The sequence below is a fragment of the Aotus nancymaae genome, unplaced genomic scaffold, assembly GCF_030222135.1.
Source record: "Aotus nancymaae isolate 86718 unplaced genomic scaffold, 86718_ANA_hifiasm-v0.15.2.pri h1tg000029l, whole genome shotgun sequence".
Lineage (NCBI taxonomy): Eukaryota > Metazoa > Chordata > Mammalia > Primates > Aotidae > Aotus > Aotus nancymaae.
In genome coordinates, this window is record NW_026988442.1 from 27,905,930 (window position 1) to 27,933,605 (window position 27,676).

The following is a 27,676-nucleotide window of genomic DNA, read 5'->3' on the forward strand; positions in this document are numbered from 1 at the left end:
CCACCCCCGCATCCATCTAATTTCCCCTCTCTCAATCACTCACCCATCCATCCACTCAGTCGTCCAACTGTCCCGCTTTCCCTCCCAGAGCCCAACCACCTCGGCAACCATCAACCAACCACTCACCCATCCGTGAACATGCCATCCAATCAGCCATCTACCCGCTCATCTCCAAACCTCCATCACCCACCCACCTTCCCAATCATATAACCACCCCACTATCCATCCATCTACCCATTCACTCAACACATCGTACCTGAAGGCCCCAATCTACCATTCATCTAAACACATATCTGCCAGTCTTCGCTTCCATTTCTCTAACTGCCTGAACATGCACACATGCCCCCAGCCTTCCATCTGGTCCTCCATCCAGCCATCTCCTAAACCTCCAAGCATGCAAACACTCATTCATTCACCCACACATCAATTCCAACATTCCTTCTTTCCCTCCCTGCCTCCATTCATCTCTTAAATCTCCAGCCATCTGTCCCTCATCTCGTGTGCCCACACAACCCGTCACCACACTTCCCATCACACATGCACCTGCCTCCGTCTACCTACTCAGCTACCCATCCACTTAGTCCTAGACTCTACAGAGTGCAAGAAACGCCAGTGAAAGACACAAAGAAGATGAAGAAACCATCCTGACCCTCCAAAAACTTAACAGTGAAAGAGCTTTATTCACTCCTCTTGAACCCTCAACTTTTAGATCTTACAGGATGTTGGTGTCACAAAGGACCTCCCAACTTCCACAATCATCTAGACCTACACTATCCCATATGGTAGCCACGAGCCACAGGTGGCTACTGAGCACTCAAAACGTGGCCGGGACAAACTGAGGTGTTCTGTAACATACACACCAGATTCTGAGGACTTAGTAACAGCAAAGAGGCAACTACTGCAGTCATCCCGCCAACTCACAAAAGCAACCACGACACAAAATCTCTCTTTAATAATTTTTTTTTTTTTTTTTTTTTTTGAGACAAGAGTTTCGCTTTTGTTACCCAGGCTAGAGTGCAATGGCGTGATCTCGGCTCACTGCAACCTCCGCCTCCCGGGTTCAAGCAATTCTCCTGCCTCAGCCTCCCGAGTAGCTGGGACTACAGGCACGCGCCACCATGCCCAGCTAATTTTTGTATTTTTAGTAGAGATGGGGTTTCACCATGTTGACCAGGATGGTCTCGATCTCTTGACCTCGTGATCCACCCGCCTCGGCCTCCCAAAGTGCTGGAATTATAGGCGTGAGCCACTGCGCCCAGCCATAATAATTTTTAAAAAGAAAAATTACACGTATAATTATAATATTCTAATATTTGGGGATCTATTAGGTTAAATAAAAGATATTATTTGAATTCATTTTACCTGGTTCTTTTTACTTTTTTAAACGTGGCTACTAGAAAATTTAACATAACATGTGGCTTGCATTTTATTTCTACTAGACAGCACTGATTCAGAACAAACCCGAACAACTCATAGGAAAGGGAGACCCAGGGAGGGAAGTGACAAGCCCAAAGCATCACCTGGAGAAGGTAGCAAGTTAGACCCCATGCCAGCCTCCCGGCCGCTCACCTGGATTTCCGCTTGCAGTAGACGAGAAGGTTGTCAAAGAGGAAGAAGGCCCTCTCCTGGATGTTGCCCGCGGAGATCTTTAACAAAGTCCCCTGCAGGAGGAGCTGGGTGCAGATGTCTGTGAGGTTGGAGCCCTGGCAGAGCAATGAGGATGCAGTGAATGAGCCAAGCCGAGAACACTCCCTTCCTTTCCCAGAGACAGAACCTCCTACCACCTCCCGCCACATGCCAGAAACCCCACCGGCAAATCTGTCAATAGACAGAAAATCAATACAATGTGATCAGTGGCTTCTATCTGCTGAGCATGCCAGGAAAATCCTAGGGAGGGCAGACTAATGTGACTGCATGTCCCTTTCATAAGAGAGGGACTTGGGCTCAGGGAGGAGTGACTCGCCCAGCTCACACAGCTAACAGCAGGTCCTAGTCAGCATCTAGGTATGTTTGGGTTCAGTTTTTGGTTTTTTGGTGGTTTTTTTATTTTGAGACGGAGTTTTGCTCTTGTTGCCCAGGCTGGAGTGCAATGGCGCGATCTCGGCTCACTGCAACCTCCACCTCTTGGGTTCAAGCACTTCTTCCTGCCTCAGCCTTCCAAGTAGCTGAGATTACAGGCATGCACCACCGTGCCCGGCTAATTTTGTATTTTTTTAGTAGAGTCAGGGTTTCATCGTGTTGGTCGGGGTGGTCTCAAACTCCTGACCTCAAGTGATCCACCTGCCTTGGCCTTCCAAAGTGCTGGAATTAGAGACGTCAGCCACCATGCCTGGCCTCGTTCAGTTTTTATTGTGGGGGTTTTTTTTTCACCTATTCCCTCCCCACTATTTCTTTACGTCTTGACTTGTTACTGTATCTCCCCCACCTGAATGGCCCTTCCATAAGGACAGGGCCCAAATCAACTATGTGCCTTGCGTATGCCCAGCAAGGTGCTCAACAAATGGGATGTGCAAACCATCAGGGGCAGGATCCTGCGGGTACTCCATCTAGCTAAGCTAAGGATGTACATGTCGATCCCAAACCTGGTTACCTATGCTGAGGAGCGGGGAGAGGGGTAGCAAAGACGTGCATGAAGTTCACTGAATGTCAGTGGGGTGCCGGGCAGCGTGGCTGGGAAAGGCATCAGGGAGGAGCGAGCCAACCTCGAAAGACAAAAATTAAGATAAAGCGGCTGAGGGCAGGGATAGGGAAGGTCCTGGCTGGGAGGGGTCCCCAGAGCCTGGGACCACTCAGGTCTCCCTGAAGCCGAGAGGACCCAGGCAAGGGCAGAGAGATCCCAAAGTCCAAAAAGCAAAGAAAAGAGACCTTGGTGGGTGCAGAATGCCAAACAAGGCAGCCCCTCTGCTGTCCCTCAACCCGCATCCCACTTCTGTCATTTTGGAGAATGGAGTCTTCCCTGGTACTTGGCTGCCCAACCACGGACTGTATCTCCCAGCCCTTCCTGTGCCAGGTGTGGTCACATGACTAAGTGATCATCAATATGCCTCGTGGCCAGGGCACATCCTTGAAAGAAAATGGCTTCCCTCTCCTTCCTCCCTTTTCCTCTTTCCACAGGCTGGGGTGGAGGGATACACTGTAGCAGGTGGCGGGCCAAGGAGCTGGAAGGAACCTGGGTCCTGGCAGGGCAAGGCTGCCCACCCTAGCCTGACCATTGGCCTCTGCACTGCTAATGAGAACCGCACTGCAATGCTAATGAGCCATCTCCCTGAGGCCGCTGCATCGCTTACTTACAGCGGTCAGCCGTGGACTTTAATTAACACAATAAGGTACAAAGTAGGCCATCGACAACAGGGTAGACAACAGGGTGCCACTGACATTCAGGCCCAAGGAATATTATGCAAAAGCAATGTTTTAAGGGAGGTCCACGTGACAGACCAGCAGATTACACAGAAGAAAGAAGAAGAAGTGATGCGGTCCCTGCCTGGAAATGAACTTGGGGAGGAGAGAGGGAGAATTATTCACAGCATCTCCTTCCCTAAACACTCAACACCCAGAACCAGCGTGGAGTTCCTACCCCACCAGGACCTGCTGATTCAATTCTTTATGAGACCCAGTAAGGGGAACTGGTTCTGGCAACTAAGAAGCCAGGCGGCCCATCTAGAATGGGCTTTCTCTCGCTGCTGTTAGATCTGGTCTGCTCTGTGCCCATGGTCCAGCTGGGTACAATATACTCAGTCACTCAACAGTGCCAGAGATCCCTCTGGAGATTGGGAAACCAGCTTCCTTGTGGTCAAGAGCTGTGCAGCCTGGGACAGGAGCCTGCGCTCATTATCAGACATCACGGCCTTCAGTTTGGCTGGGGGCCCAGGTGAGCATGGATGCTTGCATGCCACAGGCAGATCTCAGGTTTCCAGTGAAGGAGCAGCCTGCTGCACCAAGGTTCAGAGCTGTCATGATGAAGAGCCCCTGGGACCCCCAGTATCCTCACAAACAGGGTGAAGGGGACTCCCTGGGGCTGCATCACGACTCACGGGCAGCACAGGGCAGACGCCAGTTCAGCAGTCCCTGGAGCCCACATGTCTCCCCTTCCTTTTGCCTTGCTTCCCTCATGCCCATCCACCAGCCCTTCCAGGGTACAAAGGGGAACTTGAAGAAGCACCTGGTACCTGGCCCAGCTGCCAAGCCCCAAAGTCACACAGCCCTAGACCTGAACCCTGCTGCCAAGGCCATCTCAGGGGACCTAGGAAAGGAAGTGCCCCCAGTCTGGGAAGCTGCCTCTCCAGCCCTGGCCAAGGGCTACCCGGAAAACTGCACCTGAAATGCCACACATACTACAGGGGATGCCCCTTCCACCCCAGCCCTGCTGAGAAGCCCAGCTGGACTCTTGATTTCCCTGAAATCCTTGAATCCAGGTCAAGGGTGGTGCTAGAGGTTGGATACACAGGGAAGAGGCTGAGGACCAGGAGATGTACACCGGTCAGGGCTAGAGACCTCCTTCCTTCCAGCCATGCACACTCAACCACACTGGAAATGACAAAAACTTCAAATCACTCAAAGCCAATACACGTACAGGGCAACCACATGCCGCGCACTATTCTAAATATCTTGCACAAACTCAGCTAATCCTCAGGACAATTCTCATTTTACAGATGAGGAAACTGAGGCACAGCATGGGGAAGTGCTTGCTCATGCTCACACAGGTGGTAAGGAAGGCAGCGAGGTGGAACTTGAACTCAGACAGGCAGCCTCTACCCCCTACCCACTCACCTCTAGCTCAGGCTGCCTCTTCGAAGACAACCTGAAGACTTCTCTTTGCAATCATTAGTCTACAGCAGGGGTCTCCAAGGGGAGAGGCCATGTCCCACCGGGAGCCCAAAGCACCCCAGGGAGGGTAAGAAAAAACACGAGAGCTTTTGTTCCCTTACTCCTGTTTCCTTCTCTCCCCTTGTGAATGAGTGAGCAGTTGACCATCTCTTAAACCAGGGCTTCAGAGCCAGAAAGTGGAGTGCACCCTACTTCTTTCCTTTTTTTTTTTTGAGATGGAGTCTAGCTCTGTTGACCAGGCTGGAATGCAGTGACACCATCTCAGCTCACTGCAACCTCCACCTCCCAGGTTCAAGTGATTCTCCTGCCTCAGCCTCCCAAGTAACTGGGATTACAGGAGCCTGCCAGCATACCCGGCTAATTTTTGTGTTTAGTTGAGACGAGGTTTCTCTGTGTTGGCCAGGCTGGTCTCAAACTCATGGCTTCCGGTGATCCTCCCACCTCGGCCTCCCATAGTGCTGGGATTACAGGTGTGAGCCACCATGCCAGGCCTATTTCTTATTAAGAGCACACATTTCCTCCTTATCACTGTGAGCTTCACATAGAAGTCCATAAGGCTGCATCTGGAATGTGCCTCTGAGGAGGAGCAGCCCACACTGGGCACAAGTTCTAGTCAAAGCTCTTAAATGATTTTTCCATGTAAAAAAAAAAAAAAGAAAGAAAGAAAGTGATCCCACTTTGCCGCCAGGGCTCCTCCTGACATGTACTGGGTGTTTCCTCTGAGCCAGGCACTGCCAAGGACTCTGTAAGCACCAGCTCCACCATCCTCAAATGACCCATGAGAGGGGTATTGCCATGATCCAGACTTCACAGATGAGGAAACTGAGGCAACGGAATCTCTCCCCACAAAGAGGGTTATCTCATTCACTCACTTCCAAGGTATTATGACACACTGCCATTTCCTTGTGCTCAGCAAAATGGATTCATGGATTAATTTATCTGGTTTTTATTGTTTTGTTGTTTTGTTTTTTATTGAGATGGAGTTTCGCTCTTGTTGTCCAGGCTGGAGTGCAATGGCATAATCTCAGCTCACTGCAACCTCTGCCTCCCAGGTTCAAGCAATTCTCCTGCCTCAGCCTCCCAAGTAGCCAGGATTAGAGGCGTGCACCACCACGCCTGGCTAATTTTGTATTTTTAGTAGAGACAAGGTTTCTGCATGTTGGTCAGGCTGGTCTCAAACTCCCGACCTCAGGTGATCCACCTGCCTCGGCCTCACAAAGTGCTGGGATTACAGGCGTGAGCCACCGTGCCCAGCAACTTACCTGGTTTTAACTAAACCAGTCTTACAATGAAAAGTGGCTTACAAAGGACCAGGGAGTAAAAAACACACACATGGGAGATCAAACTAATGAATGATACAACCTCAAGCAAACAGCAAGGAAACGGCCAAGACAAGACTCCCCTTGCTCCAAAAACAAGCCCCTTGTCAGACATATTTCAAGAGAGAGATGACAGCCATCAGATCAGATCAGATCAGCAAGTAAGCAAGATGAGCAATGATCAAGAAGGCTATCTGAAATAAAGGTGTGCCCTCACTGTCATTAACCATGAACTACCCCCAAGTCATGCTGTCAGAGACTGTGGCTGCTAACAGACAGCATGGAAGCAGCTCCACTACTAAACAGTATCTTTTCCAGCTAGAATGTACTCTTTTTCACCTTGAGGAACAAACTGTATTTAAAACGTCTTTTTACTTCATGGAAAACAATTTCACATTTGTCAAAGGACATTCATATTCTATACCGCACTTTATCTTCAGAAAGAAACCTAAAAATAATTTCAGAGATATTATCCCTAAAATTAAACAAATAGGAGAAAATAAGGCCCCCCGGGCAGGACAAACTTACCCGAGGTGGGCAGTCTGTTAAGTTACAGGGCTGGGCTTCAAAATCAAGTCCCTGTGCCTTAGCTTCCTCATCTGTAAAATGGGGATAATAGCATCTCTCTCGTAGGGTTGGAAGCTTGTAACCAGTGCTAAATATCTGCCAGCAATTCTTATTTTAAGTCACTTTATTTCCTATTACATTCAGAAACACTGGCCATTGAGGGCCACCAAGTTCTCAAATTGTACACATTCAGGGTCAGAAAGGGTTTTAGAGACCCTTGGTTCCCATTTCCCTAGGCCCTTAACAGAAAAGGAAATCACTTCTGCTCCAGCTGCCAAGGAGCTTGCTCAATACCCTCTCCTCAGGGGCCCATGTGAGAAATTTCTTTTCCAACTGAGTGCCAGGAAATTCTCCATCTCCTAGAAGAACTGCTCTGCTTCTTCCTTTTTTCACAATATTAGGTAACTTATATGTGTTGCTCTTTTCACCATGGCTTCCAGAAAACTCAAAGCCCAAAGAGACAGATGTTTAAATGAGTCACTTCCATTTGCTCTTGAAGTTAAAAGTGGCCATGTGACCCATTTCTGGCCAATGCAATAAAAAGGGGACACCTGCGTGGGGCTTCTAGAAAAGGTTTTCCTCCACCAGGGAAGAGGGCTCCCCACTAACTACCCTGGCCATGCCCCTTCTCCTCCGGTTTTGAACACATGATGCCTGGAGTTTCTGCCCTCATGGAAGCATGAGGGAAAGAAAAGGATCACAAGAGACCAAATCAGAGCACTGACATAAGGCTGAGATGAGTCTTAGAGGATGCATCCTAACTGACACGCCAGAGGAGACACCAAGCCACGTACTTTTTAAGCGAAAAGGAATGAGGGGCTTTACTTACTCACTGAAGGGGCTAGAGCAGCCAGGAATCCAGGCCAAGGGCCCCAGGAAACCAATCACACTGCAGAACTGGCCCAACAGGGGAGCCACTGCCCCTGCCTCAGGTGGGAAGGGAGAATCAGAATATCACCTGCCCAACTCAGGCTCCAGGAAAAGGCTGCTCAGGCGGCATCGAGGCGTTCAGTAGTTGTTGCCTCAACTGTCAACTGCAGATCCACCCCACCAACAATTAGAAAAGAACGCCTAAGTCATGCATCCAACACCCAGGAAGCTGGCACCCAGGCCATCTCCGAATGTCACCACGGAAAGCCACACAGGACCATGACTGTGCTTTGCTGCAAAAACAGCATGGGGGTGGCCCCCACCCAACTCCCACCTTCCAAATCTCAAGCAGCTGGATCTGATTGTGGCCGGACCCAAATCATATCCCAAACAGAAGCTGGGAAATGGAGCTCTTCACTCTCCAGCCCAGCAGAAAGGGAAGGCAGGAAGGCCCAGCAGAAGGAGTGCAGGGGACATGGCAGGTGGACTGGCCGATCCACATAACCCCCTCCCTGAACACAGCCCCTCTCCTCTCTGCAGCAAACCTATAACCTCACAGTAATACAGCCTCACATTTAGGATTCCCCAGCACAAAGAAAAGAACTAGAAATCCCAAATATGGCAAGTGCCTCCAAAGGCCAGAAAATCCAAAGGGCCTAAGGCATATGATTCGGGTAATAATCTCTGTCCAAGAGCCTTTCATCTTCTGTCTTAATCTCCCATTCCAGCTGTGTTTACTCAGATACTGATTTTTTCATTTATTCATATTTTCCCATTTCCTTCTACAGATTCACAGGAAACGTCTAATAACCTAAGGAAGGCATGGGGGCTTAAACAAATAAATTATGTACAATCCAATTATCTCAAGAATCCTACCCCCTAATAATCATGATAGTAATATCAATAGCTACCATTTACTGAGTACCTACTACGTATCAGGTACAGATGAGGATACTGAAGTTCAGAGAAGTTACGACATCTGCCTAAAGTCACCCAGCAAAGGAGTGTCAAAGCCAGAATTCTGTCCTGGAGTGGACGCTAAAACACTACCGTTGACCTTGGCATCAACAGCTCAAAGGCCTACACATACCAAGCAACGCATGAAAGAGAATGGGTGGGGAGACGACAGGGGACAGTGGAAACTGAGGGAAACTGAAGGCTCCAGTGACTCTTTCCATGGGATATAGGTACCCAGAGTCACCAATTTTTTAAGAGAAACCTGAAATACAGATTTTTATTTAGATTTAATTGAAAAATAATTAAGCGATCTTTTGCAAACACTCTGTAAGCCAAACAAAATAACACTGCAGACTGAACCCGGCGCCCGCGCCTCAGTTCGTGCCTGCAGCTGTGCACCTCCTGGCCCCTGCAGTCCAGGAAGTCCCCTCCTGTCCTGTACACACCTCCCAGCCTTCGATGTGGGACTGCAGCTGCTCCAGAGCTTCCAGCTTCTCCATCTGCCGCTTGGTCTCATTGATGTTGGAGCAAACGGTCTTCATGGCCTGCAGGGCACTCTGGACCGCAGGGTGGTCTGGGTGCTTGCCGGGAGTCCTCTTGGCCAGCTCCTGGGGTAGAATAGAGGTGGGAAGAAGAAAGCAAGACATCAATCCAGAGGAGGCCCAGGCCAGAGCTGAAGCAAGCTCTGACACATACAGGCTATACAACCTGAGGCTGAGAGGCATCACTCATTCATTCAGTCAGTCATTCATTCTACAAGTGTCACCTGAACATGTCCTCCACTGCAGGCAGTGTTGCAGGGTCTGGGGAGAACGTTACTATCAAGAAAACATACAAAAACTCCTCACCTGGTGGACATTACATTCTAGCAAAGGAGATGAGCCAAAGAAAAGAAAACTCAGGTATGGAATACAATGTCAAGCAGCGGTGAACACCAGGAAGACAAATCAGAATGTGGGGGAAGGAAGTGTTGTTTCACACAGGGAGATCAGGGGAGGCCTCTACACGGAGGTGATGTCTGAGCAGAGACCCTGCATAGAGCCAGAGAGGGAGCCCTGCAAAAACCCAAGGGGAGAGCCTGCCAGGCGGGGGGCACTGCTGCACAAAGGGTCTGGGCGGGCGCATGTCTGCTGTGCAATGAGGAACAGGAGGAGGCAGTGTGTCTGTGGTGGAGCAAATAAGGGAGAGAAAAACAGAGAGATCGGCGGTCACAGAGGTGGCCCCAACACTGCCCCTCCCCAGGCCCGGTTTTCTAATCTGTAGGATAGTCATAAAAATTGCCCCACCTTCACATGGATATGGGACAGGGCATGTAAAATGGTTCTTAATCCATGAGAAGCCCCCTGCCCCGACCGTTTCCCACTGCCAGCTCACCCCTCAACTCAGGCACAGGCTGGGACACTGCAAAAGCCAGGCTGGTCTTCATCAAAAGATTCTGGCCACTAAGTGTGATAGGAGAGGAACTGAGGAGGAAGGGATTAGCCGGGACTTAGGATATCAGGGAAGATTTTCAGACCAAATTACCCAAATCACCCAACCGCCCCACCAGCCTTTCATCCTGAACTGTGCCAGCAGAGATAAGTTTCTTTTAATCATCTGACCCACATGCCTAACAGCTCCAGTCTCTTCCCTATGCCCTATCTCCCTGCTCCTCAATGATCCAGATAAGGTCCCCACATATGTGACACTCTTGCGTGAGAGCTATGAGCACAAATGTCAGTTCAAGGGCTGACTCTGCCCCTCACTGTCTGGGTGACCTTGGGCTTTGGTTTCATCAGCTGCAAACCTGTGATGAGGATGATGACGATGGCAGCAATTAATGTCAATGGCAGCAATTAATGTCTACTGAGCCTTCGCTCCATGTTTTGAAGGTAAATTCTGTTATTAGCCCATTTAACAGATGAGGAGACTGAGGCACAGCAAGAAAGCCTAAGGCCTCAAAGTACAAGGAGGAACTGGGATTTGAACCCAGGCTGTCTGGCACTGCTCATGGTTATGGCGAGGGATAAATGAGGTACTGTAGGAAAAGCATAAGTGCATATACAGCAAGCGCTCAATATATGCAAGCAATTGGCATTCTCATTGCCATATGACAACGCATGCTAGCTGCAACTGTGAGCAGCAATTTGCCACAACACGGTGTGGTGTTCTGTGCACTCCCTGGAGAAAACCAACTCCAAACACATCCCTTCTCCATTCCCGCCACTTCCATTCTGCCCGAAAACATATGTCGTCTCTTCTGATGACCAGGCCCTAAGAGTCCCAAGGCCCAGCTGGTCTGCAACATCAGGCCCCTGGAACTCGGCTGAGCTCTTGCCATGCACCCAGACAATGTGCCCAAAGGATGCAAAAGAAGGGAGATGAAGTCGTGCTCTTCCTCTGGAGGCCCCAGCAACGAGGCTGGAAAGGTACTTCCCTGAGGGCTTGAGAGAGGCCCAGACAGCAGCGCCATGTGCTGAAAACGCTGGTGATCAACCAGAGGAGAAGCAAGCCTGGAAACCTTCAGGAGGAAGCAACATGAAGGCAGGCAGGGCACCCAGGGCCAGTTCTCCTAATGGGGGTTATATTTTGACTCTTTCTTCACTCAGCAAATACTGGCTGAACAACTGGTGTGAGCCTGAGCCATGGAGGCTGGGCAGAGAACAAGACAGTCCTCTGGGAGCTCATGGGCAAGACAAGACCGGTCAACAAGGTCATGACTATTACCACTACCAAGAGTAACAACAGCTAATACTCAGTGAGCCCTCATGCTCCTGTCAAGCTCATTTGATCCTCACATCAACCCTATTAGGTAGGCACCGTTATTCTCATTTGACAGATGCAAGACCTGAGGCACAGAGAGGTCGGGCCGTTTGTCCAAGGTCACACAGCAGATCTGAGCCCACCCAGTCTGACTCCACAGAGTTTATACTCTAAATCCCCATACTATTTACAACCTTTCAGACAGTTAAGTATGAATACTTTCTTCCCAAATAAATATATAATTTATGCGAATTAAAGGGGCAGTGAGTGAGGGAAGTGCCGTGGTCTGAGAAGGTCTCTATGCAGAGCAGGCTTGTGAGCGAAGCTTGGTGAGGGCATGGGCTGCAATGCATCTGTGGGAATAGCACTCCAGGAAGGAGGAGAGCACGTGCAAAGCCCTGAGGCAGTGAGAAGCAGCAGGGAGGCCAGCGGGACTGCAGCAAAGCAAGCAAGAGAGGGTTGGAGCACGGATTCAGACAAGCATGCCAAGGCCAGATCACGTCAGGCTGCAGTGGGGTGTTTTACGTTTCCTCTCAAGAGCATGGGGAGGTGATGAGGGTATGAGCAGAGGCCTGACCCATCCTCTCACCCTTTAAAGGACCTCCCTGGCTGCTGACAGGAGGATGCGTGGGACGGAATGTGGAATGAATATAAAGTAGGAAGACCAGCTATGCCTACTACCAACATCCAGGCAAGAGCAGAGGGTGGTGTGGAGCCAGAAGCTCACTCCATGCACAGGTGCATCCACTCAGCAAGGCCTTCAGTGTCATGGTCCCATGCTGGGCTCTCTGTTGTGCACAGATGACAGCAGACACTCCCCCAAGCCCTCCTGGAGCCATCGGCCTGCTTGTAGGTATGTCCACAAAGTTACAACAGAAGACCATGATTTTATGACCATATTCAGTAATTCCATTCGATTCAGCAAAGTTACTCCAGTCCCAGGTTCCCTAAAGTGGTTTTGGGCATCTAAACCTTTGTGAGGCCAGTCAAAGCCAGGGAGTGAATGTGGCCAGTCAGCTCCCGGTGGGCAGAGACAGAGGCTGCCAGTTAGTGAGACCCCTACCCCAGGTCCTACCCATCATCATCCCCTTTGTCCGAAGCAGGATCAAGTGACACTCTGAGGACCAAATCCAACCCATCAACTATTTTTGTAAAAAGAAGTTTTATTGGGGCCAGGCACGGTGGCTCATACCTGTAATCCCAGCACTCTGAGAGGCCAAGGTGGGCAGATCACAAGGTCAGGAGTTCAAGACCAGCCTGGCCAACATGGTGAAACCCTGTCTCTAACTAAAAATATAAAAAATTAGCCTGGTGTGGTGGGAGCCATCTGTAATCCCAGCTACTCGGGAGGCTGAGGCTGGAGAATCGCTTGAACCCAGGAGGCGGAGGTTGCAGTAAGCCAAGATCACACCACTGCACTCAGCCTGGACAACAGAGCAAGACTCCATCTCAAAAACAAAAAAAAGTTTTATTGGAACCCAGCATCCTCATTTATTTACGTATTGTCAGTGGTTGCTTTTACAGTACAATGACAGACTGTATAGACCCCAAAGTCTAAAATATTTACTATCTGGTCCTTTAATGGAAAAGTTTGCTGACCCTTTGTCAAAAGCAACAGAACTGATTCTCAGCTAAGCATGAGGGCATCTGGACTAAAGAACACAGTCCCAGTCCACCATAGACACTAGGTTCTGGTGAATGGGGCATGAGCAGAAGGGCTGGGTGCAGTTTCCCTTCTCCTTTCCCTCTTCCTTGGCTGGAATGTGGGCATGGTGTGAGCACCTGAAACCCTGGTGCTGAGGACCACACCCCAGTGCTGGCAGAAATTGATGCTGTCAGCATGGAACCACCATGCTGCCCGGGACTGCCTTGACAGAAATAAGCTTAGACGTTGTTTAAGCCACTCTTGTTTCAGAGCTCTGTCACTATAGCTAAACCATGTCCTATTACAAAAGAGACCCCACCATGTTGTGGTATAAATTCACCATGGGATAAATTCACCACGAAAATATGTTCTTCCTTCTGCTGGCTCTGTTTAGCTTGTCCATCAGTGAAATTACTTTGCCTCCCAATGGCCCCAGCAGACAGGTGCTTTTACTATCCCCACTTGACAGATGAGGAAGGTGAGGCTCACAAATAGGCAAAATCACTTGCCCAAGGTCACAGACAGCTAAGCAGCTACAAGGTCCAGCTCCAGAGCTCACATTTCTGAATCACTATTCTGTGATTATCCAGCCTGAGTCCCTGGGCCTCTTCCCACCTCCCCCGACAAACAGGAAGCCCTCACCAATTTTATTCTTGAAACTAAAACCTGATGGGCCCATGGCACCCCTCTGATGGGCACTGCTGCCATATCTGCTCCTCCCAAACCCTGGAAGTTGGACTCTCAGTGATCCTCCTCCAATGGTTCCCTGTGGGGATGCCAACACCCAGTAGTTAGTAAAAGTGAAAAAAGGCTGTTTCCCTTTTCTATCTGGCTGCCTCTATTTCTGCCCTAGGTCAGTGCAAGGGGTAGGGAATTGAAACCAAGCAAGACATGGCCAACCTCATGGCTGGACCAAAACCACAGGGGAAGTGTTGGCTCTGATGTCTTGGTTCACAGGGGCGTGCTGGCTCCACTCTGTTGAGCTCCAAAAAATGAGGGCCCATTCCTGCCTCCAGGCCTTTGGACTTGCTGTTTCCTCTCCTGGCATACTCCTTCTCAAGATCTTAAGAAGTAATGGCCAAGCGCAGTGGCTAACTCCTGTAATCCCAGCACTTTGGGAGGCTGAGGCAGGTGGATCACGAGGTCAGAAGTTCAAGACCAGCCTGACCAGCATGAGGAAACCCCATCTCTACTAAAAATATAAAAATTAGCCGGGCATGGTGGCATACACCTATACTCCCAGCTACTCAGGAGACTGAGGCAGGAGAACTGCTCAGAACCTGGGAGGTAGAGGTTGCAGTGAGCCAAGATCGTGCCACTACACTCCAGCCTGGGTGACAGAGCGAGACTCCATCTAAAAAAAAAATTAAAAAGTAAAGCAGGCCAGGCACAGTGGCTCATGCCTGTAACCTCAGCACTTTGGGAGGCCAAGGTGAGCGGTTCACCTGAGGTCAGGAGTTCGAGAGCAGCCTGGCCAACATGGCAAAAACCCGTCTCTACTAAAAATACAAAACTTAGCCAGGCATAGCAGTGCACACCTGTAATCCCAGCTCCTTGGGAGGCTGAGGCAGGAGAATCACTTGATTCCGGAGGCAGAGGTTGCAGTGAGCCAAGATCGTGCCCCTGTACTCCAGCCTGGGCGACAGAGTAAAAGTCCATCTTAAAAAAAGAGGCAACACAGTACTATATAAAGACAGGCCTAGAAATCAATGGAAAACAGTGCAGCCAGTGGCCAGCAGTTCAAGACTAGCCTGGGCAACACAGAAAGACCACCATCTTTACCAAAAAATTTTTAAACTTAGCTGGGCACAGTGGTGTGCACCTGTAGTTCCAGCTTTCGGGATGCTGAGGTGGGAGGATCACTTGGGCCCAGGAGTTCTCAGTTACAATGAGCTATAATCGTGCTACTGCACTCCAGCCTGAGTGACAGAACAAGATCCTATCTCTATTATCTCTTTTAAAAAGAGATGGGTTGATAGGTGCAGCAAACCACCATGACACATTTACACCTATGTAACAAACCTGCACACTCTGCGCATGTATCAAAATTTAATAAAAAGAAAAGAAAATCAAAAGTGAAAATCAATCTATATCAAAATAAAATTGGGAGTCCAGAAATAAATCCCTACATTTATGGTCAGTTAATTTTCCACAAGGATGCCAAGGCAGTTAAATGGAGGAAAGAACCATCTTTTCAATAAACGATGCAACTGAATATCCACGTGCAACAAAATGAGGCTGGCCCCTCCTCACACCACACACAAAAATGGACTCAAAATGGATCACGGACCTAAATGTAAAAGCTGAAACTATCAGATTGTCAGAGAAAACACAGGAGTAACTCCTTGTGGCCTTAGGTTAAGAGAAGTGCTCTTAGCTATGACCAAATGCACAAGCAACTAAAAAAAAAATAAAGTGAATTTCATCACGATTTGAAACTTCTGTAATTCAAATGACACTATCAAGAAAGTGAAAATAAATAAAATTTAAAAGGAAGGGAAAAGACAATCTGCATAATGTAGAAAAATAGTATCAATTATACATCTGATGAGGAACTTGTACCCAGAATACATAAAGAACCTTTACAACTTAACCACAAAAAGATGAATAACAGCATTAAAAAACAGGCATAAGACTTGAATAGACATTTCTCCAAAGAAGATAAACAAAAGTCTGATAAGCAGATGGAAAGATGTTCAACATCATTTGGGAAAATGCAAAACAAAACCAAAATGAGATACCACTTCACATCTAGTGAAATAGCTATAATCCAAAAATGAGTAACAAGGGTTGCTGGGGATATGAAGAAATTAGAACCCTCCTACATTGCTGGTAAAAATAGAAAATGGTGCAGCAGCTTAGGAAAACAGTCTGGCAATTCCCTTGCAACACCATGATCCAGCCATACCTGAAGCCATCTATCCATGGCTTTTCAATTATGTAAGCCTATTTATTTTTAACATATATATGCTGTATAAGTCGGCTTGGGCTAGTTTTTCCATCTCTTATTTGAAAAAGTTCCTATTATTTCACAAAGTCGGAGAGAGTACACAGATTTGGAATCTCGAAGATGTCCCAGTTAGTCTCAGACAGGCATAAAATGTGGGTATCTTCAAAGTTAATGAGAGCTTAAGCGATACTAACAAAAGTCTCACCTGCAAAAGGAGGAAGATGAGGAGGCTCCTGCCCAATTCAGAACTGAACAGACTGTCCTAATAAGTTAGAAGAGAGTCAGGTTCAAAGGAGACATACTATTGTACTAAAAACCCTGGAATTCATATCCAAAGTGAAACAGATACATGACCTTACAGGGCTTGGCCCAGAGAAGAGTGTTTCTGGAAGGAACCCAGGAGGTGCTTGCTAAGCATCTTGGGTGAACTACATGACGAAGAAGCCCAACGGATCTGCAGAACCTCAAGGAGTCCAATGCGACCAATGCAGACATCCACTGTTTGATTAAATTAATCCATTCTTACACCATTTGGAGCTTTCTCACAAGAGAAGGGGCTACCTTGTAAGGTAGTGAGTTCCTCATCACTAGAGGCATCAATGATAGATTCAGGCCCACTAATGCCTTATTCTAGCTCAAACCCAGTCTCAGATCATGAAACTAGGAAGCCCTGTGGTCAAGAGAATGGGTCTTAGGAGAAGGGAGGCATGGTCTCCGCCACGCCTCCACCACTTCTCAGCTGTGTGACCTTGCACAGGTGACCTCACCTCTCTAAAGCCAAGTTTGCACATCTATGAAAGAGGGGAGGAGTCACCTCCTAAGGCTAATGCAAGGACCCAATGGAGTGATGAATGTAAAAGTCTTGGTACCCAGTAAGGACACAATATTTACCATCATCATCATTATTTCTGTAGTCATAGTGGCTATTTCTTATTACTTCTGTATAGCAGGAATAATAGTAAAAGAAGAAGTCAAGTTCATCACAATAGCTAGCATCTATTCAGTACTTTCTGTGCACCAAGCAGCACTCTAAACTCAAGTGCATTAAGTCATTTCATCCTCGAATCATTCCAGTGAGGTAGGTACTATTATCATCCCCACTCTATATATGAGGAAACTGAGGCACAGAGCAGTTAAAGGCCTCTGCCCAAGGCCACAGAGACAGAAAGTGGAGCTTGGCAGATGCCAACCACATCTACAGGCCCATCTAGAAATAGTTATAGCTGGAAATGAACACCCCCAAATCAGACTCTTAGAACACGCAATGTCTGAGCAGGGCAGGCCCTGGGGATCCTTTATAAAACTTGAGAGAATGGAAGGGAGGGGTGTGCAAGGGCCACCCTGCAAACCAGCAGCAGAAGCCCCTCCAGGACCCAGGCTGGGTGGCCTTCCCCAGCATCCGCCGCCCAGCCCCGTGTGGTTTCACGAGTGGGGCCTCAGGCAAAGCCTTCCTAGAAGAGAGGATGTCGGCGCGGAGGAGCTGGGGCTTCCGTGAGATGCCTCACCTCCCTCTTGTCCCTGCAATCACATTTACTCAAAGGATGCCCACAGGTGCCCGCTCTGAGCAGTGCCTTCGTGTCCCCAAAAGTGTGTACCCTGCCCTCAGCAGGGCCATAAGAGGCAGCCTGAGGCACAGGGCCTTAAACTCCAGGGCAACAAATGAACGTGGCTGGGGCCAGCTCCTCCTGGCTCACTCAGCCTCGCCCAAGGCCCAGGAGAGGACTAGGGGAAGAACAAAGGGCTCAGAGGAAGAGGTGGTGGCAGGGAGAGAAGAGGAAGAGCTGCTTCCTGCCGCTTCCACCTGCTCCTCTCCTGGGTCATAGAGTCCAGGAGAGGCCATCCCAGCCAGCTCCCGGTGTGGATATGTGACTAAAGCCTGACCATCCAGCCTCCCAGCCACACAAGGAGAGTGTGGGACCCACGCTGAGCCAGTAGGCCGCGGACTGGGACTTCCTATAAGAACGCCAGGAAAGGTATGCTCTCCTCTCCCTGGGTGACTGTGCTGGTCACACACAGGCCTGAGGCTGCTGGTGACCAATGATGCCACCATGAGAAAGCAGCCTCCTGGGCACAAGGCTGGCACTCAGAGAAACAGAGCAGGATGTGGAGAGACAGAGTTAGGACAGTATCACCTGAGCCCTGGATGCATCTATGCCTGAAGTCAGACCTACCTTCGGTCTTTTCTGGGTTTTCTATTCTTTTTTTAAAAGCAAGTTTAATTAACAAGGTCATAAAAACAATAAAATAGGTTTTCAGTTACTGGCAAGCGAAATCGTAAGAAGAATCCATAAACCCACAGTGTGAAAACAAAGCTTCGACTGTCACTGGAAGATGTGACAATACCCACCATTCCCTGTGACCTGGGGTTGGTGAGGGCTTAGAAAGAGACATGGAGATTGGAAAGCCATACTGTCCTCTCCACTAAGAGAAACAGGCATCCCATGGAGAGAGGGGGTGGTGTCACCAACGGTGTCTGGGTCAAGCAGGACAACAACCACTTTCTGGGGACACCTCAGCCAACTCCAGGAAGGGGCTGATCCTGCACTCAGTGACTTGCCGCCACTCACACAGGCCTGCCAAAGGCTCCACCACCTAAGCTCAGGAAGCCTGGCATGCTCCTGTGCCCACAGTGCTCCTGTGCCCACAGAGCCCACAGTGCTCCTGTGCCCACAGAGCCCACAGTGCTCCTGTGCCCACAGAGCCCACAGTGCTCCTGTGCCCACAGAGCCCACAGTGCTCCTGTGCCCACAGAGCCCACAGTGCTCCTGTGCCCACAGAGCCCACAGTGCTCCTGTGCCCCTGGCAAGCTCCTGTACCCACAGTGCTAAAGTCCCTTGCGGCCATACATAGGGTGACAACAGAATGCAAATGAAGAGGTGCTAAGGACACCCACCACCACTTAAAAGAAAAAAAGGAAAAGAAAACAAGAAGCGAAAAACATCTGGAAGTCCAAGAAAACCCCGAAGTGAAAAGCTGCCCAGCATAGCAGAAAATCCACAAACACCCTCCATGCATGCAAATCACATGCAGATTTCACACAAATACATTTCTAAGTTTAACAATTTCAGCCTCTGCTGCATGTCTAGGAAAACTGTAGTCCCACCAATTAGCAATTAGTAGGACAAAAGAAATAATCCTCGTGGGTTTTAAAAATGCCTTTCTTCTACTCAGAGAGGTAAAGTGGGTAGAGCAGGAAGAGGGCTCCTATCAGGAAGTTCATGTTCTCGCTTTGATGAGGATGTGCTGTGTCACCTTGGACGAGTTGCCTCCCATTTCTGTGCCTACGCCTCCTGGCTATGCAAGGTAGTGATCAGATTAAGCTAAATGTTATCCCCAGCCTCTGTCAGCAAAGCAGAAGCTCTGGCCACCCTGGGCTTGCGTTGTAACAGCTGGCTTGGCTGAGTGGTGGCTGCACCCTTACGAGGGACACGTGCTCTCTAGTCTGCCACAGTTCTCATCCACCTTGCTAAGTTACAACCCAGCTACTCATTTACTGCACCTGCCCTGCAGGTGTCTGTGTTTGTGACCCTAGGTTGGTAGGTCTCTACTGACCCTCCAGGTTCTGACACTCAGGAGCTCTATGTCCAACCTTTCAAAGAGGCCCCAGCATGGCTAGCCGTGCAGTCCCACACCTCTTGCCCCACTTCCAGGCTCTGCACAGGCATTTCTCTAGAGAAGAGGGTAAAACTGCAAGAGACGGTTAGAGGCGGGTGGATCACGAGGTCAAGAGATCAAGACCATCCTGGCCAACATAGTGAAACCCTGTCTCTACTAAAAAATACAAAAATTAGCTGGACGTGGTGGCGCGCGCCTGTAGTCCCAGCTACTCGGGAGGCTGAGGCAGAAGAACTGCTTGAACGCAGGAGGCGGAGATTGCAGTGAGCCGAGATTGCGCCACTGCACTCCAGCCTGGCACCTGGCGACAGAACAAGACTCTGTCTCAAAAAAAAAAAAAAAAAAAAAAAAACTGCGAGATATGGTAGTGACTGATGGTGGTGGTGATGATGATAATAGTTTTAAATTCCACTTTAGTGAAAGCAAAAATTTAAAAAAATAAAAGGAATAAAGGAAAAAGAGCAACTAAGTCACAAAAAAAACTAAAACTCCAAAATAAAACACGGAAAGAGACAAAAACATCAAGAAAAAGAGGATCAATAGAAATCAAAAAGAAAGATGGTAGAGCCAAGTTCAAATATATCAACAATAAATATAAGTGGACTAAACTCTCCTGTCAGAAGATATTATCAGATCAGATTTTAAATTGAACTCCATGGAGTTAACAAAAAAAGCACCTAAAGTCTAAGGCATCAGATAGGTCAACCACAAAGGAGAAACAAGGTATTTCAGAAAAACACCAGCCAAAAGAAACTTAATGTAGTTATGTTAATATTGGAAAATATAGATGCTGAGACAATAAAAATAGCTAATATTAAGCACTTCTAAGCATTTTACAGGTATTTTTCATTTGATCTTGATAATAACCAATAACCAGGGCACTATTTCACAGGAGAAAACTGAGGCACACAGAGTTTAAGTCAGATTTCAAAGAGGCAATGCTAATAAGGGCAGGAGCTAGGATTGATAAACATAAAAATCAGTACAGTATTCGAGTCGCCGACATTTCACAAGCATGACCATTTACTCAGTAACATGCAAAATGATTTCCCGAGTCTTCTCATGCACTGTCTCATCTGATCTTCACAGCAAGCCTGGGAGGTAACTACCATGCCCATTTTACAGATGGGAAAATGGAGACACAGAGAGGTTCATCAACTTGCTCTTGGTCACACAGCTAAGAAGAGGTGGAGGTGGATTTCTGAATTCACTCTTAACTACAAACAGTGTAGGGGAAAGTAGAATGCAGGCTGGACCCCACAAAGGGTGACCTGGGAAGGCTCCTTTGAAGATGGGGCATCTAAGCACGGCTTTGAAAGGAAGGGGTGACAGCAGGACCCCCCCCAACAAGGGGTGTCCCGAGGTTAGTGCTCACCACACAGGAAAGAGTCTGAGCAGAGGCTTGTGCAGGTTGAGGCTCTGGGGCAGCTGTGGGCAAGGTGTCGGTGCTTGGCTCGAGAGACAGGATGAAGGGGTGGGCACTGTGGTTGGGGGAGGATGGAGTCAGGGCAGAGGGGGCTATAGCGAAGAGATCTCTGACTTCCTGTGCTTTCCTGGCAAGACAGTGACAATGCCCGATCCCTAGCAGATGGGGAGCTCACTGCATAGCATCAGTCAGATGAAAACTCAAAGAGAGAACCCAAAGCATCCAGAATAAATAGAAGGACTCTGGGAAATCAAAAGAACAACTGTCCAATAGAAGATGGACAAAGGATGTGAAAAGGCAACTCTCATGAAATGCATCCACCTCCGCTGCCACCACCAGGTCCAGATATCTCCTACCCGAACCACTGAAGTCAAGCATTCCCTGACTCCACTGTAACCACCCTACGGTCCATCCTCCACACACAGCCAGAGGGATCCCATTAGAACTAAGGCAGATCCTGTTCCTCCCATGTTCAAAACCTTCCTGTGGTTTCCACCTCACTCAGATGGAAAATTAAGACCCCACAATGGTCCACAAGGCCATACCTGACCTGGCTCCATTACCTCTCTGACCTTACTCCCTTGCTCTCACCCTATCCTCTCCTCTCCAGCTACTCTGGCCTCCTCACTGTTCCCCGGACACATCAGGAAGAGTCGTGCCCAGGGCCTTCGCACTGACTGTTCTCTCTGAAACAATTTTCCCCGAGGTACCTGCTTGACTCCCTCCTTCATCTCTTTCAGATCTTTGCTCAAATGTTTCCTTCTCAGTCCAGCCTTCGCTGACCACATTATCTAAAACTGCAATCCGAGTGACTCCTGGTCCTTACTGATCCTCTGAGCCTGATATATATTTTTTCCACAGCACCCAAATATTCCACCTAAACAAGCATACGCATTTCTTACTCATTCATCTCCCCCAAGAAGAATGTCAGTTACAAGGGGGCAGGGGTTCAAGCTGTTTTTGTTCACTTTGTACCTCTAGCACCTCAAGCAGTGCCTGACACATAATAGTCGCTCTAAATAAACAGGTGGTGAATGAATGAATGGCTTCAAGAACCCTAAACACTGCAGCACCAACTGTGGCTCTCTCTTGGAGGACACTAGGAAGACGGAAAGGGGTTTCCTAAGACAGTAGTATTCTATACTGTGTGAGTCACTGTTTTTAATGTTGGCTTCCCCCCTCCCCCCTCCACCCATCCCACATAAAGTCTGCTCGTATGCCATCTAAAATCCTTTGGAAAGCTATGAGTAGTATACATCCACGCTCCAGGAAACACATCACTCCCAGCTGTCCCCCTTCACCAAGAATTAAGGTCAACACCTCCCTGGCAATGGACCTCAGTCAGTCCATCCCAGAAGCGCTGACCTCAGTATCAGCCACATTCTTCCCAGTCAAGTAGACAGAGGTAACAGCCAAATGGCAAGGTCCTCGTGCTGTGCTTGGGTGACAGCTGCATCACCCACAGACAGACGTGGGAGGTGCAGGAGACACCAGAGGCCATGCACAGATCCAAGGCTGTACCCCAAGCAGCCACTCTGCAAAAAAACATCCCTGGATACAACCCCACTAGAGCAGCTGTTCCAAACAGGTCAGGATGTGCCCTGCTGAGACCCACAATATTTAACAAGTTCTGAATCAAGCTAATACTTGGACATTAGTAACTTTCACATAGGATTCACAAACAGTTGGCAAGATGGAGATGGCCTTTCCACACTCATTCAATAAGTAACCAGGGCATCTACTCTGTGCAGGCACCATTCCAGGCACTGGGAAAACAGGCCCAAATCCCTGCCCTTGGGGAACTGACATCCCAAAATCAATCAGGACACCAAGCATCCAGGACGAACGGGAGCCAGCGAGCAGTGCTATGAAGAAATATAAAAGCAGGTAAAGGGGACAGAGAATGGCAGAGGCAGCTCCTCTATCACAGAGGTGGCCAGAAAAGGCCTCAGACGGGGGGCACTCGAGCAGCAGAGGCCAGACAAAGATGAGAATTGAGTCTCAGGAGAAGTGGGGTAAAATGTCCCAGCAGAAGAAAGAGCAGGTGCAAAGGCCCTGAGGCAGAAAGCTGCTTGTTCTGTTTGCAGAACTTCAGGAAGCAAGCCTGGCCCAGCAGAGAAGAAGACAAGGTCGGAGGGGAACGTAGGTGAGATCGGGTAGGACCTTGCAAGTGGCAATGGCAAAGAACTTGGATCTTATTCGGAGTGAGCAGAGAGCTCTGGGAGGGTTGTCCAGGAAGAAGTGACATGAACTGACTTCAGTTTAGCTGCTGAGCTGAGAGCAGCCTGCAGAGGACAAGCGCAGAGGCAAAGAGGCCCGCTGGGGCCGTGGCAGTGGCCCAGCACGCGGGGAGTGGAGGTGTTAGGAAGCAGCTGGACTCTGGACAGGGTCTGAGAGCAGAGCCAACAGGACCTCCTCATGGCAAGACATGGGGGGTGGGGAAGGAGGGGCACCAAACATAACCCCAAGGTTTGGCCTGAGCAACCAGAAGGACAAAGGGCCATCTGCTGAGATGGGGATGGAGGGGCTGGCGAAAGGCGTGAACCCGGCATCTGGTTTAGAGCATGCTCCGTAAGAGATGTCTGGTGGACCCTCAAATGCAGAAACTGAATGGGCTGGAAGACAAGTCCAAAGTCTAGGGGAGAGGTCCTGGCTGAAGTCATCTGTGTGGAGATGGAGTTTAAGGCCATGGGAATGTCCACACAAATCCTGTACACGGACCTTCAGAACAACATGACTCACAATAGCCAGACAGTGGAAATGGACCAAATGTCCATCAGCTAATGAGTGGATAAACACAACGTGTTGCAGCCCACAATGGAAAATGATTCAGCCGCAAAAAGGAAGGAGGCACCGACACACGCTCCAAAGTGGACAAGCCTGGAGGACATGAGCCTAAGTGAAGCAAGCCGGGCACGAAAGACAAGCACTGTGTGATTCCACCACTTGTAGGAAATCTCCAGAATAGGAGAACTGACGAAGGCAGAAAGTAGACCAGTGGTCTTTGGGTGTGGGAGCTGGAGCAGATGGGAAGTGAGTGTTTATAGGTCTGGGGTTTCTTTGGTGGGTGACAAAAATGTTCTAAAATTATTGTGGTAATGGTTGCACAACCCTTGAGTATACTTTTTTTTCTTTTTCTTTTCTTTTTTTTTTGAGATGGAGTCTCACTCTGTTGCCCAGGCTGGAGTGCAATGGTGTGGTCTCAGCTCACTGCAACCACCATCTCCTGGGTTCAAGTGATTCTCCTGCCTCAGCCTCCTGAGTAGCTGGGATTATAGGTGCCCACTACCACGCCCGGCTAATTTTTGCATTAGTAGAGATGGGTTTTCATCATGTTGGTCAGGCTGGTCTTGAACTCCTGACCTCAGGATCCACCTGCCTCAGCCTCCCAAAGTGCTGGGATTAAAGGCATGAGCCACCACACCCAGCCAGAGTATACTTTGTTTTTAAAAAGGGCTACAGAGTAAATGAGGCCACCACAGGAACAAGTCTAGATGCAGAAAGACCAAAGGACTAAGCCCAGGGCCCATCTCTCCTCAGAGGTCCCGGAGATGAGGAAGCAACAGTGGAGACCAAGATGAAGTGGCCAGAGAGCTGGGGGCAAAGGTGGCAGCTGCCCTGGGACAGGATGTGTCCCCTGCAGTCAGCCCCAGGATGGTCCCTGCCCCCACTGCACACACCAAGCCCCCACGGGGCCCAGCCCAAGACTGGAAGCTCCAAGCGGGAGAGCCTGGGTCTGTCTTCTTCACAGCTGTGGAAAGCAAGCAGGGACACAGATGTGTGCATCACCAGGAAAAAAGTGAGAAGATCAGTGATGGTCGGGTCCCCGACCCGGCACCTGCCAGCTGTGCACCAGGGGCATCTCCCTAAACCTGAATCATTTCCCTGGCAACGTGAATGGAAAACTCAACAAAGCCTGAAATGCCAAATGTCTATCCCGGGCCTGGGCCAAAGAGTCGAGATAGACTGTTTCGGCTATTCATAGGCAATGTTCAAGTTCAGCTTTTGGGGGCTGTTCCCAAAAAGGCTTTCATTCTCACCTCTTCCCTCTTCCTACCCAGGCTCCTTGACCTTGTGTGCCCACGCCGAGTGGGAGCTCAGCTCAAACAAGGGAGCTCAGAGGGCCGCGGGGGCGGCCCACCCTCAGAGGGGGTGGGCTGGGGGTTTGAGCTCAGCTGCTTCAAGTTCATGGGATCATCTTTGAAAATCCACTGGAAAATGTGACAGAAAGGAGGAACTCCGGAGGTGGAGGGGGCAGAGTTCCCCTCAGGCCCGGGTGTTTGCTGATGCAAATGTTCCTGCTCTGGGTGCCAAAGGCCGGGCACACTGAGCAATTCTGTCAGACAGGGAGCAAGGCATGGCCCCACGGGAGTCTAAGGCCCGGCTTGCTCTCTCCCGAAAAGCCTCCCCAATCTCCTACCCAATAAACACAGCTAGAGCGCAAGTGGGCAGTATCAACAGCCATCTGGTCAGGTGAGTGAACCGTGGCCACCCCCTCGCCATTTTCTGCAGGCCATTTCCTCCATGGGTCGCTGGGCGGTTCTGTTCTCCTGGGAATCCAGAGCCCAGGAATCCCACCAAACCAAACTCTGGCCCCTGTGGAAATGGGAACAGGCCTCAGAAATGCCTGGGCCTCACGTCAAGCTTAGAGTCCACCATACACACAGGTCCAGCCCCATTGTCTGTTAAAACATGTCACGGAAGCTGCAGGTCCAAGTGCCTGCTGGAACCCAGACTTACGAAAGATCTAGAAATTAAACCTCAGTTCAGCTCTGGGCTATGGCTGCTGGTTCTTCTCATGGGTCAGATGTTCAAGGTTTTGAAACCCGGAGGAGAAGCAGATCAGCCACAAAACACAGGGCCGCCAACCTTAGACCCCACTTAGGGAACTGAGAAGGGCAACATCGCTGGCGACCAAGCACTGGCAGTTTAACTCCCCAAAATGCTTCTCAACAGGCAGCACAGCCATGTGGTTAGGGGTTGTCCTCTGGAACCAGAGTGCCCGGGTTCTAATGGTGGTTCTACTGCTTATCTACTATGTGTTCCTTTCCCTATGCCTCAGTTGCCCCATCTCCAAAATGGGACTAATCACAGTGCCTACCTTGTTTAGTCGCTGTTAGGGCTAAGTCCATGCTCACTCGTCGTAACAACCCCATAAATACCATTAACAGTAAGCCTATGTTTCAATGAGAAACTGAGGCACAGGGAAGTACAGTGACTTGCCCAAGGTCACACAGCCCATAAATGACAGAGAAATTCAAACCCAGACTGCTTATGGCTGCAACGCCTGGCTCTTACCCAGGGGTCAGCACATTTTTGCTATAAAGGGCCAGATGGTAAATATTTTAGGCCCTGCTGGCCACGTCCACTCTGCTACATATTCTTCTGGGGCTTTGTTTGTTTGTTTGAACAACCGTTTTTTAAAAAGAGTAAACACCATTCTTAGCTCAGAGGCTGTACAAAAACAGGCCATGGGCTGTATTTGGCCCAGAGGCCACAGTTTTGCCAATCCCATGTCTAACCACTACAGTACACCTCCTCTGAATGCTGGCAACTAACTCAAGTTTGAAAGACACACCACACAAATGAAACGAAGCACATCTGCAGGCCAGATTTGGTCCACAGGCTACCAGTTTACAAGTTTCACCCAAAGCTTCTTCCATACCCAGGTGAAGACCTGAGCTACAGCATTTCCAAGACATGTTTAGGGATCAAAGCCATGGTAAGAACAAGCGCTGAAGTTCCTTTCAAGATTGCTGAGACAGATCAACAGCAGGAGCGGGGCAGAGGAGGCACAGGAGAGCTGGGTCCCACCCCCACAGCTGCGCAGAGTGAAGGCCTGTGTTCGTGGGCAGAGCTGATGGCCCCAGGGTCTGGCCCAGCTCAGAGGCTCCAGCATCACCCACCTTCTCCAGCAGAAAACCAAGATGAAGAATGTCCTGGTGCCCTTTCCCTCTCCCTTCCCATCCAGTTCATGAAGCAAAAATATATAGGCCCCTGTAAGCAGGTGCGCAAATGAGGCCCCACCAGCCAAATTAACGCCCCCGCAGGGAACCCGGGACACAGCTGCCTTCAGGACAGAGCCAGGACAGGCTCTGGTCAACAGCCGTTTTGTTCAACCATTTCCAAGGTTGACACCCTGGGCTGAGAGCAGTGGAAGGTGGAAGAGCCAACCCCTAGGCTCGGGATCTATCCAGCAGCTAGTCTGAAGCCTAGAATCAAGCCTTCTCCATCCCCACATAAGCAGCAAATCTTCCCTGCTTTGCCCATCCAAGAAAAAGCCAGGGCTGGCAGCAGGGAAGGAAACAGCAGGTGTATGGATGGCTGCATTTGCCCAGCTAGTGCCTATGCCTGTCCTCACCCTGCCTTCCACAAACAGCTCAGACTTTGGTCAGGTGGGGTTCATCTGTCCTCACTCATGGCCTGTGGGACCCAGTGACTGGTTTAAGGTTGGAGCACATGACCCAAGTCTGAGTCAATTAGAATTCTCTTACTCAGAATGATTGGTTCAGGAGTGGAGCACCTGACACAGGTATCAGCCAATCACAACACAACACTGCCCTACTCACTGTCATTGGATCAGAGTGGAGTGTAGGACCATGTCTCAGCTAATCAGAGCACAGCAATAGTGACTGGTTCAGGGGTAAAGCACAGGTGATTGGTTCAGAGGTAAAGTGTGGGTCTATGCTGATTGGAGGACTGATACATGCAAAGGTTTCATGTAATTGGTCTGGGTCAGAGCACATGACTCAGGCTCAAAC

General features: G+C 49.4%; 1 protein-coding gene across 6 annotated transcripts in view; it reads right to left on the bottom strand.

The window, feature by feature from the left end:
• PREX1 (phosphatidylinositol-3,4,5-trisphosphate dependent Rac exchange factor 1) overlaps nt 1-27,676 on the bottom strand; it is a 204,313-nt gene that overhangs the window by 74,358 nt on the left and 102,279 nt on the right. For all 6 annotated transcript variants that reach the window (XM_012467409.3, XM_064382496.1, XM_064382495.1 and 3 more), the window contains 2 exons: nt 8,984-9,145; nt 1,570-1,703 (listed from right to left, as the gene is read on the bottom strand). In XM_012467409.3, the coding sequence (XP_012322832.3) occupies nt 1,570-1,703; nt 8,984-9,145 (296 nt within the window). The remainder of the gene's footprint in view (nt 1-1,569; nt 1,704-8,983; nt 9,146-27,676) is intronic.